The 12,291-nt window shown below is 37.4% G+C and overlaps 1 protein-coding gene across 19 annotated transcripts in view; it reads left to right on the top strand.

The window, feature by feature from the left end:
* The window catches only part of dlg1b (discs large MAGUK scaffold protein 1b), a 147,264-nt gene that overhangs the window by 75,629 nt on the left and 59,344 nt on the right, over positions 1-12,291 (top strand). For 10 of the 19 annotated variants that reach the window (XM_052547406.1, XM_052547412.1, XM_052547407.1 and 7 more), the window contains 2 exons: positions 1,568-1,735; positions 8,292-8,408. In XM_052547406.1, coding sequence (XP_052403366.1) covers positions 1,568-1,735; positions 8,292-8,408 — 285 coding nt within the window. Of the gene's footprint in view, positions 1-1,567; positions 1,736-8,291; positions 8,409-10,005; positions 10,066-12,291 lie in introns of those variants that run through there. The other 9 variants (XM_052547421.1, XM_052547416.1, XM_052547420.1 and 6 more) reach the window with 2 other exon arrangements.

Raw genomic sequence — 12,291 nt, 5'->3', positions numbered from 1 at the left:
TTGAGTCTTTGATCATAAGGGAGGAAGTAATGTATGTGCACATTTTGCACAGATAAGTGAAAGCAGAGGAAATTGAATGATAACTGTCTGATGGACAGATGATTTTTAATAAGCAAATGTGATGATTATTTAGAATGAGAGTTAAGATTGTTATCTAGGATGACCTCAAAGCCCATTGTTACATTTTGCAAAATATTGTGGATGATATATAAAGTTTTCTCCTATACATGTTTAATGGGAAAAAAACCAAACACGTTTCAGTGTCAACTCCTAATTACCTTTTTTTTTTCATGTAAATGCATAAATCTAAGTGGGTAGCCGGTACAATTGACCCTTGTTTTAGCTTTAAATAAGGCTGCTTGAATCACCATCTTACCTATAGCGAGAAGTAGACTGTATCTGATAAAGCTGTTGCCATAGCAACTGTGGCCATTCTCTGCCTCTGTGGAAACTGCTCATTAGCTACCTTTCTGTGTAAGCATGTTTATTTTAGAGGAAGGGAAACCCATTCATTGTCATGTGAAAGCACTACTGTAGTACAAGGGTATGATTTGAGAGTTTTCTGTGTTTCTAGAATAAAAATGTGGATAAGTATAGGCTAGTTGATTACAACATATATGACACTTCAAAATGTATATATTGTGTAAAGTTAAAAAATGAGGGAGTATAAATTATTTACTTGTATTTATTTTATTCCTTTAGAACTGGATGATTTTATTTTTCCCCAAACCATTCTATCCAGACACAGTGGTAATGCTTAATATTAAGTGACCTTTTTGGAACACCTTTGAAAAATACTGATGCTTATTTTTCCCATGTTTAGAAATCATACAGCAACAGAATGTTTCAGGCTCTAAAGAGTCTATACAACTTTATATTAGGCTCATTATTGGGTCTAAGTTGTCCTGGGTATCTTAGGTTTTCTGAATACAAGTCCTTATTATCCTCAAAGTCTCTCCTTCACTGCAGTTCTTAAATCTTATTATGTTTTTAGTATGTTTACTTTCAGATCATATCCAGGTTAACAGGGTAAGGTCATAAGTATTTGTATCAGCTGAACATGAGATTGTTGATTATCTTACAGTTTTTCAACCAAACATTTCAATTCATCTCTTCTTTCAGTCAAAGCTTTCCATAAATTTCAGTATTAAAGTATCTGCCATCCCCAAAGCCAAATTCCTTTTCCATCCTTTTGCACTGACTACTGGTTACTACAATTAACTAAAACATAAACCTCCAGTCTTTAACGTCTTCCAGATTTCATGTTTATGACTGTCTATAGGCTACATGTCTCAGATATTTTAGTTCTGTTACTTCCAAAACTTAAGTAAACTACATTTTGGAACAACTTTCACATCTGGCGTGTGGCTTAAAATTCTGTCTCTGTAGGATTCTTATTGTGTTTTGGAATATAGGGATTTTGTGAGTGCAGTTCAAACCAATCACAAACCATGAGTACAAACCAAGCAGGTGTCAAAGGGAAACTAAAGCCTCAAAATGTCTCAGATCTCCTTACAACATGGTATTCATCTCATCTTGTCTAACTGGTCTCTGTTGTTCTCTGCAGAAGTACAGACACCATGATGAAGACACAGGATCTCCACAGGAGCAGAGCTCGCCACAGATCACTGATGAGGCTCCTGGGCCAGAGCTGGTTCAGGTGGCTGAGAAGAACCTCTCCCAGATTGAAAACGTCCACGGTTATGTGGCACATGCACACATCTCCCCAATGAAGGTAGGGCCTGGTCTTGGAATCTAGACTTCCTGATCGGTTCACATTTTTTAACATTTGCTGTGTTGTCGATCACCTCAGTGTCCAAATTCTACCATTCAGTTTGTTATAACTGTGTTTTCCTCACTTTTTACACACACAACACACAAACACACCCTGGTTTTAGAATGGTGTCCCCTCTTTGGATTATTTCAAGAATACAAACAGGCAGCCATCAGAATTGCTTTTGTATGGTCAATATTTTTGTTGTTTTACTTTACCACATGCAATCAAAAGGAATAATTTTGTCTTAATTATACTGTTAAGTCAGGATAAAAAAAAAGTAATTCTATCAGTAGAATGATAGGCTAATCTGTTGTATTGCTGAATGGACATCGATCAATATGAACGACTGGCATAGTGGATAAAAAGACATGTATTGCTGCCCTCACTTCTTTCCAAGACATAACGTTTATTAGAGTTATACATGAGATATAGGACATGTATTTAATGGTTTTAGATGAGCTTCTTTAAAATGTATACTTTAAGTTGATAGCATTTACTCACCTTAATGTCATTGCAAACCTGTATGAATGACTTAGAACTTGATTCTCAGGTTGTCGAGCTACAAAATGAAGAAGAAAAAATTGTCCATATTACCGAAGCGCTATATTCCAGCTCTTCTGATATCTGAAAAAGACTGAAATGTTGTTTGTTGTTCATTTGAAAGTTTTTGCACAGTATATGTGTGAGTAAATAAAACGGGGGAGAAAAAAATTGATGTACATATGACCGCAATTCATATCTAATCGGTATAATCGCAGATCTTGATTATTTGCATTGATTTACAAATTTCAAAAATCAGTTTTCTCATTTTTATCTAATGCTTTCGTTTTCTTTAACTTTGCGGTAGTTCTTAAAGTTATAGACATGTTACAGTAATTAAGAAACATTCAAGGTGAAACACACTTTCTGTGTGCTGAGTGAAAGGCAGCAGGGTGGCTGTGTCCAGAGACTATGAATTTGCTTTGAGTAGTTATGTATTTGTGAACATTTACAAGCACTCGTCCTGCTTCTGTTGTGCTCTTTTCTGCTTTTAGATTTATGATCCCACAGCTCCCCCTCAGTCCTGATCAGAACCTAAGCCACAAGTAGCAGACAAAAACAAAAAAACCCAGATGAGAAATAACACCTGCCACTTCTCATAACCTTTACTGCTCACACTTAAACTGGCACCTTTTCATTCCATCAGTCCATCTCAGACACACCCTTGCAATACTGTTATGGCCCAGGCTTATTGTAAGTCACCACCGCATCTCTTTAGAGACCCTCTAACAGCACCCAATCCATCCCCCCATATGAGGCCACACTGTATGCGGATATTTCGGTTATTTCTGCAGTAATCATGTTCTTCAATAAAAATTAAGGTAAAATAAAAAGACAATATGAGAAAATAAAAATATGGAAGAATATTTTCTTATTATTAGAATATTAAATTAGATTATTTAAATATATTAATATCAACTTATTAACTTGCATATTTAAGTTATCCTGCGGCTCCCTTGGAAATTAGCTTAGGCCCCATAGTTAGCCCTGGACCATAGGTTGAGAACCACTGCTTTAAATAGTGCTCCTACCCTGGTTACCCTGGTCTTTTAATATCATAACACTGCGAACATTGTGGTGAATGTCTACTGAATAGGGCTAAAACAATTATTATTGACAATGTTGACAATTAAAAAAAAAAAGTTGACATTTTTTGTTGTTGAATAGTTGATATATCTCATATGACCCAATGTGACTAATGTGACCCAAAACTGTAATTCAGGCCACCCAGCTGCAATCCAATTGAAGACATGCTTATAAGAATTGCAAACAAATCAGATTTTTTACAAAACTAAAAAGAAAAAAATGCTTTCATGTACGGGTCCTGATATACTCATGGTGAAAATTCTTTTTGTTTGCTTTGGGGTAATAAGAAGTTCGATATGAACAAGCAGCTTTTTGCTGTTAGTGAACATCCTGATGCTGAGAATGGCATTCGTTTAGACGAATGTGTAAATATATGCTTTGTGCTTTCCTCTCAGTAACAAAATAAACGCAACAAAAATGACAGCATGGGATAGAGTTGCACAATTCTACATAAATATAATTTTTTAATATAAAATAACAATAATTCTAAAATAATAATATATACATTTTAAAATAATCATTTAGAGAACTAAAAATAATGTGTGACATTATTATTGCTGCAGTCTATTAGAAAGTGTTTAATTTGAATTAATTATTAAACATTTTAATGGGGTCATATGATGTTGCCAAAACTGTGGTGTGTGTCCCGGTTAGAACACTGGCGCTACAAGACAAAAACAGTAAAAACCCATTACAAATGAGGCATTTGTTGTATCTAGTGGGACATAATTACAGATTATAATAACTTGTACTGAGTTTTTATGCATCGCACTGCATCTCATAAAACCATGTCTGCATTTTTGATTGGAGAAACGACAAATAACAATCGCTACTCTATACTAGCCGTTCTTAGTTCTAGACCTAGCGCCCCCCAGTTCTGCATATCTCTGTTTGTTAACACAACTAATTCAGATAATCAGCTCGTTAGAAGTGAGCTCCGTCCATGAACTGTGTTCCCATTGACATGGTCTTTACACTATGTTCATTGCTCTCTTCTCCCTGAGCAGGGAAATCTTTTGAAGTTTACCTTACTTCAGAACATTCATTCACAGATTTGCACTGTGCAACGTCTTCACATTCAGACAAGTGTGACATCATATACCTCTGTAAATAAATACAATTTGCACACTTCAATGCACTTTGAATGGAACATATATGTTCGCTCCGAACTGGAATCATGGCGGAATATTCTGTGATGTCCACATCGCAGGGCACTTACGTTTGAATAGAACAAACATCTCAAGCCATAAGAGAAACCTATAAAATGTGCAGAGCAGGGGAGCGCGAGAGCTGGAATTGAGCCGCTACTCTACACTGCTCAAAACTTGCATTTGAATCATCAGTGGCAAATCCTTTACATATGTAAACTAGGGCTGTGCAAAAAATTGAATGCGATTTTCATGCACATCTCATCAGTAAATACGCTCCTGTAATTAGAATTATATCTCCAGCACGTGCGTTCAGTTCAGGGTTGCCAGGTTTTCACAACAAATCCTGCCCAGTTGCTTCTCAAAACTAGTCCAAAACAAGCCCAATCGCGATTCCAGAAGGTTCCCCGATTAAAAAAATGCTTCCCGCAGTTAAAATAGATGGGTTTTTTTACCAAGGGTTGCCTTGGTAAAATTCGCATTTTAGGGGCTAAATGTCACGTTATTTGAATTGGGGTCGCTTTGACCCGCGGACACGAAAACAACCACAGACTTGGCAACACTGGTTGGCATTTACTACACCGAGCCGTAATTCACTGACAATCTACACAAAATCGATGTTAAAATCGCAGGCGATTCTTTGTCGATTTTGAAAACGATTTTGTGTTAGTTGTCGGTAGACTATTACTCTGTGTAGTAACTGCCGCTCCACCTGAACCAGTGTTGCCAAGTCTGCGATTGATTTTCATGTCCGCGGTTTGAAGCAACCCTAATACCAATAACGTGATATTTAGCACCTAAAATGCTAATTTTACCAGGGAAACCCTGCTAAACAATAACGTATATTTTAACCCCGGGAAGCAATTTTTATCGGGGAACCTCCCGGAAACGCGATTGGGCTAGTTTTGGACTAGTTTTAAGAAGCAACTGGGCAGGATTTGTTGTGAAAACCTGGCAACCCTGATCTGAACGCACGTGCTGGAGATATACTTCTAATTACAGGAGCATCTTTACTGATGAAATGCGCATGAAAATCGCATTCGATTTTTTGCACAGCCCTAATGTAAACGTACTTACAGACTGAGAGTCAGAACAGCCGGCTTTGTAGTCTTCTCCCCGAGGATCAGGAAACAGTCCTCCATAAAATGTGCTGCACACATCTGGATATTTGGGATAAACTCTTCTGGAACAGTGTTGTAAATACTTAACCACTGATTTTTAGTTGTGTCCTTTTTTGGAAGAACAAAGAAAGTAATTTCGCTTTCTCAATGAAACAATGTCTCCAAAACATGGCAACAGCGAGAATTAAAAGTTACACCTTTCTTTGCGTGAACATTTGGGTAGCGTCATGCAAATCTTCCCACATCATGACATAGACATGTTGGTGTGTGTTTAAACGAGGTGTTTTAGGAGGGCGTGGACGAGTCTTAACTTTTATAAAGAATATCTCTTTTGGTTTTTAGACTTTAGTCATTGCAACTTTACAAATCTTCTGTATGCACAAGGGCTTGTAACACTCCAAAGAGAAAGGAAAACTTGGAATCACATCATATGATCCCTTCAATATGTATTATAAATATATTTAATACACAAATTTTTAATATAAAAAAGTGGTTTTAATTAATGATTCAATGACTCACTTGTAAATACTTCCCTTGTTTTATTACTGGATGAAATCAGCGTTTTTGAACGAATCTCTTGAATGTGTAATTCAATGATAATTTTCAATAATTCAATGATAACAGTACTTTTCGCCACCTAGTGGCTAATGACGATTCTCATTATCAATTAGTCGGGTCTGCCCACAATGCACGTACAACTTCAGCCGGTCACATCAAGTTACAGCACTGAATAATGCATTTCTATGGAAAAAATGCATCTACATATATTGGAAGAAACAGAATGAGCTCCTGCAGGAAAAGTATGTGATCCAAGCTGCCCAAAACATGAGAAATCTTTATTTTATGTTTCAGGCTGATGCATTAGCATAATGGCTTGCCTATCAGGTGCCTTTACAGATACGTGTGTACAAATTTTTTTTTGTTAATGGTTATATCCTTATCTGTAAATGTTACAAATTCATGCAAGCCTTTCCATTTTTGCATAAAGACCCGCCCTGACCGTCTGCGTTAAGTTGAAATCTTTACTGAAAGAGCGGCAGTTGCGCACATTAAACAGACGGAAAACAGAGATTAAAATAATAATAAAGAAAATAGTGGTTTTAATCCAATTAATCAAAAAAGTTATCGGCCAACTAATCAATTATCAAAGCAACTGTTAGTTGCAGCCCTTTGTATAGCTGAAAATTTTAATGAATTGCAAAAGCTGAAAATTTTATCAAAACCTACTGGTTAGTCTGTGAAAGAATTGACAGTAATTTGATTAATCATTATAATAATCATTTAATTAACTGATAACAAGAATTCTTAGAAGCTTATTAAATAGTTTTCCATACTTATTATTTGGAGAAAAACATTAACAAAACTGCTTTACTGCTTATTAATATTCAACGCAGTGTGAGTCAAGCAAAAAGGAGTAATATAAAGAAAAAAATACATAAAACAATAAAACGTATCATAGACCATTGCCCCTCACCCCCTTATGACTGTTAAAGTATGTAAGGTTCTTTTAAATATAATAATTATAGATTAGTTCAGGTTGTGAAATGTCATGTGATGGATTTCCCCATTTGTAAATAATTAATAATTCATGATAGTGATATAAATCTATATTGTTAAACGATATTAAAGTGCAGTAAAGTTACAAAAATGGTGTAAAAGATCTTCAAAACCATATGAAATAAAAAGAGTACATTTCCAAATATATAAGAAAATAATATATTTGTTTTCTTTTATTTTATTTTGTTTTATATTGTAGACATTCTTGGGTATTATTACCTCTTTAATTTATAATATAAGAATTTGAAGAGGATACTTTGTGAGGAAACATTTAGAGGGTAGTTCATCTGTGGTGCATTCTGTTGCCACCTTGTGTTCTGTAAAAGTCATTGCATTCTAGTCGTCATGATGTATCAATATCAATATAAAATACCTTGTGTTCATATTTGCTTTGTGTTCATGCATTAAAGAGATAGTTCACCCCCCAAAATGAAAATTGTCATCAGGTTGTTCCAAACTTACTTTTCGTTGAACATAAAACAAGATTTTTTTAAATAGATATATTTTTAAGAAAGTGAGGAATCAGATTATTTATTAATTTATTTTGTTTTTGAGTTGTTCTTAATGGTTTTCATGGAGGTGGGAGTGATATTGGCATGGTCCAATTAGGTTATAGGATGGCATTCTGTTCCAAGAGTCTTTTCATAAATAAATGTATTTTGCGTTGAGTTTTAAAGTATGCTTTTGTCTTCGTGGTCCTCATAGTTGCCATTTGGGATTAATGTTTCCATCCTGGTGATTGTATGTATATATGGTCTGTGTTTCATTAACCTAAGCATCCTTATCATACCAATGACTCTCTGTTTTGGTGACTCTCAGGTTTTGTCTGAACCTAGTGAGCTTGCCTAGTCTAGGGACTGCATTTTTGGGGTATCATAGGCTGTTAAACATGAGTATGATGCCCCAAAATTCTGTCAAAGTGAACATTTCACTAGCTCTAGATCCTACTTCCCATTTGTTCTATTGTCTGTCTCTCTTTATCTTCTTCTCGTGATGATGTAATTGTTCGCACTTTCAAGTCAAGCCTGTATTGTAATACAGTGAGTTCATGCCCCTCTGTAGGTTGAGTCGCTGGAATGCATCTTCGATGGGCCGTCCACTGTAGGGAACGAGGAGAGTCCTCCGCCTCCTACTACTCCTCTCTCCAACCCGTACGCTCAAAGTCCTGTGACCGTCCAGGTAACAGTCACTCGTCTGACTTGGCAAGCATCTTTATGTGCATCTGATGTAGTACCTGCAGCTTGCCACTTCTGTGTTTGTCGTATGGCTGTCAGTTATGTTGCGGTCTGGTGTCGGTCATCTCCATGTGATCAGCGTGACTGGTCAATGCAGCTTTTCATCATTTCATGATGACTTGAATACATTTGATCAGACAGGCTTAATGCTGCACTAGAGGGTACAGTACAGCTCTTGCATTGTACCTCTCATTGTCCTTAATTTGTATGTATGCAAAATTTCATTTTGATAGTTGCATTAGCCTGCTAGAATCTGAAAAAAATGGGTTCTAGTTAAATGATAAGCTTGTGTTTTTAAATGCAACAGTTGTTCGGCTTCGTATGTTGCAGCGATAGCTTTGCTGTTGCATTTGTTATCTGTTGGTGCATGCCGTCATGCATGGAAGCACCTTTGCTTCCACAGCTCATGGCCAATGTTTTTCAATCTTCAGGACCTTGTGCTGAAGACTTCAATTAAAGCCAGATTGCTGCATGAAATGGTCATTATATAAGATGAATAGCAAATTCCTCATTGACTCCTTTTCTGAATGACTTCTCTGGTCTTGGGATTTATGAGGTGGATGTGCTTGTTCAGGCCTGAAAATGGTTTGCATTTTTTTGACACATACAATTAAGAATGAGGCAGTGTTAGTATGGGTTTGAGGTGAAGCTGTGTCCTTCAGTCACTTTTCTCATACAAATCATGAGCCTTGAGCTGCCTCCCATTTCCCGTCGGTGACGTCAGTCCTGATATATCTCCCCATGTGGCAAAGTTGAATGGCATGATCGCACATTCAAGAAAGCATCAAGAGACCACGACGAATGCGAAGAGGTCAAGGTGTCAGAGCGTCGTCCCCTACAACCCAGGAATTTCCAAAAGACACAGGGAAGGATGTTACCCTGCCTCATCTCCGAGACAACGTGAGGAAAACATTGTCTTCTCTTTTATCACAATGTAGCAAATCGACACTGCAGCTGTTTGTCAGAGAGGCACAGCATTGGAGTAACGTCTACATCGCAAATCTTTGGACTAATTTCTTTCAGGCAATCAGAGAGGAGCGCAGTCAGTGCTAGCCAAGTCAAGCACCCAGTCTCACTCTCTCAGCTTCCTGCTGACTCATTTTGAGCTGGAAGAGACGAACGCAGGAACCTGCAGCTGTCTACACTGAGCCTGCATCCCACCACTGCACAGCCGTGATCGCATCAGCGTGCCAGGAACTGCATCAGCCACAGCAGTGAGAGAGAGAGAGAAGGTGAAACGAGAAGTGTTACTGGGGGCTGCACAGATGGTGGTTTATTTCTGCTGCAGTTTGTGTACGTCAGGCATCCTGATTTTTTTCCTCTTGCCCTGCGTTTGCTCTTTGTAGCTACCTGCACCGTATGTTTTCCTCACCGGCACGCACTATGTGCAGAAACTGGCTTTGAGATGCCTGCGTAAGAAGAGGTGGAGGGGGGCAGGTCAGAGTCGGGAAACAAGGTCTATTTCACCGAAGCGTGAACCCCACATACACACACTCCAGCCTCAGCCCACAATGCTCAACTCGGTGTGGTATGCTAAAAAGATGGGTCGCCGGATAATGGGTACCCTAAGGAGAACCAAGAGGCGACGTCTGCACTTGTTGGTAGGTCTGGAACTCTGCAACAAGAAAATGCTGCGTGTCAATCATTGCAGTGAATACACAACTTGCTCTCGGTAAAGCAAATGATAAATGCTTAAAATTAGTTTTCAACGTTTGCTTGAAGTTCGAAGTTGCTTGATTTGCTTTGTATAAAACAATTTGTTGTGCATAACTTGCAACTGCATTTATCTGATTCATAACAAGTAAAATCCCCTTTCACTCAAAAGGCTGAATAGACTATATAATCATGCCTAAGATCGAGAAGCTAGGTGCATTAACAAAACAGAGGTGCGTCATTTTTTTTATTAGTACGTCATGGAGTCTCAAAATGCACTGATTGACAGACCGTCTCATAAGGCCACAGTAAAGTAATTTGTTTTGAAATATGAGCATTGTTCTGCACTACATTATGGCAGTCACCTACGTGAGTATGTGATGTCTGGCACCTCGTTGTGTTTCAATGAGAAAATGTGAAAGCACATATCTCTTCCCGCTGCTGCCTGGCAACCTGCATGCCTCTGTCATGCAGCAGTGCTTGCAGTGTCTTGCACGCACGCACACACACACACACACACACACACACAGCGCGTACTGCACAAAATGTGTATGTTCCAGACATGAATGGCAGCGGTGCTTTGCCACTGATCCGATCATGGCTGTTGAGCACATTGGAATGCTTAACCTGTTAACCTGACCCCCCAATTTGGGACTCACAGCTGAAAGTGCTCTACCTAACTTAAAATTATTAGTTTCCTACTTCAGTGTATTACAAACATAATTTTGGTGTCTTTGGAAAGAAGACCCTTTGGGCTTTACTTTTTATCAACCAGATTTGATAATGCTAAAAAATATTAAAAGTTATAGACACTGAAGTGCCTTGATTTTTTTTTTTTTTTTTTTACCACACTTAAATATTTTTTTATTTGATATAAAAATACATGAAATCAGTTTTTCAAATCTGAGTCAGATATCATAAAAAATAAATATAAAATGTGGCTCCTGCTAATATTTTTATGAGACTGTCTACACCCCCCCCCCCCAATATACAAAAATATTTACCAACTGTATTGAAGTCTTCTACAAACTATTTAGTCCTTAAACATACCACTGCATAGTTTTTTTTTCAATAATAAAACACTAGACAGAAACTTAGACATCATATAAGTGATTATTTTAGCACTTCAATAAGAATAATTTGAGTAAGAAAAATAATAATAATAAGAAAAATAAAAAAAGATTTAACTTTGTATTCCAATTACAGAAAATCCTGAGATTGCTAGAAATGCAGCATTTACAATGAATTACGATGCAAATAAGTGCTGATGTGCTGACGGCCACTTATACAGATGGTAATAACACAAATGCGCCATATAGTAAATAATCAACTCTCTCTATTCGTATAGACGCGTTCACTTTGATAGCCGTGATCATACAGTAATAGCGAGCTGATTTGTACACAAACAGATGGTAATCATGCAGATATACATTCACATTCAAAATAGAACACAATCTCACATATAAAAACTGTTGAAAAATGAAACAAAGAAAAAGGCGATTGCTATAAGTTCCGCCTCCATCAGCTGACAGGTGCGTCAGAGCGTATCACGAGCCGTCACAAGAGAGCGCCAGAATTCAAATATATTATCTTTCGCCTATCTTTCATTCACTTTTTTCCTGGTGGATCGTTTTTGACACTGTACGCTTCAAAACCATTCCGTTTTTTTCACTTCCAAGATGCGTGCAGTTTCTTAGCATGAGTTATTCCATAATGGACACAAACCGTTCTGTCGCTGAAGAACTGAAATGTAAACAAAGGAATTATGATCCATATTACGACGTTGTTGCTTCATTGGACCAAACGTGCTCCATGAGATGTCATTCAGTGGACCCTTACCTTCCTAACTAAACCGGGATTTACAGCTGTGGATGTTTATGACTCGTTATTACGACGGATCTGGTATGTACTGCGTTTCCATTATTCATGTTTTTATGAGTACTGCTTTCACAAATGTAGCAAATACAGTCTTTATAAGCTTTCCATTGAAAAACAGCGAACTGTCGTCGATGCTTGAGTCTTAGATCTTTATAATGATATATAGTTTGTCAAGATTAAATTTGTCCTTTTTCAGTTAATCTATTCATAAACACTGACACGTGTGAGTTGAGGGACGTTGAGGACGCTCGCATCGGGGTGCTGGCTAACAGGTTAAGCTCATTTAAACAGGTCAT

Source organism: Carassius gibelio, chromosome B2, assembly GCF_023724105.1.
Source record: "Carassius gibelio isolate Cgi1373 ecotype wild population from Czech Republic chromosome B2, carGib1.2-hapl.c, whole genome shotgun sequence".
NCBI lineage: Eukaryota > Metazoa > Chordata > Actinopteri > Cypriniformes > Cyprinidae > Carassius > Carassius gibelio.
This window is presented reverse-complemented; position numbering and strand designations above follow the sequence as displayed.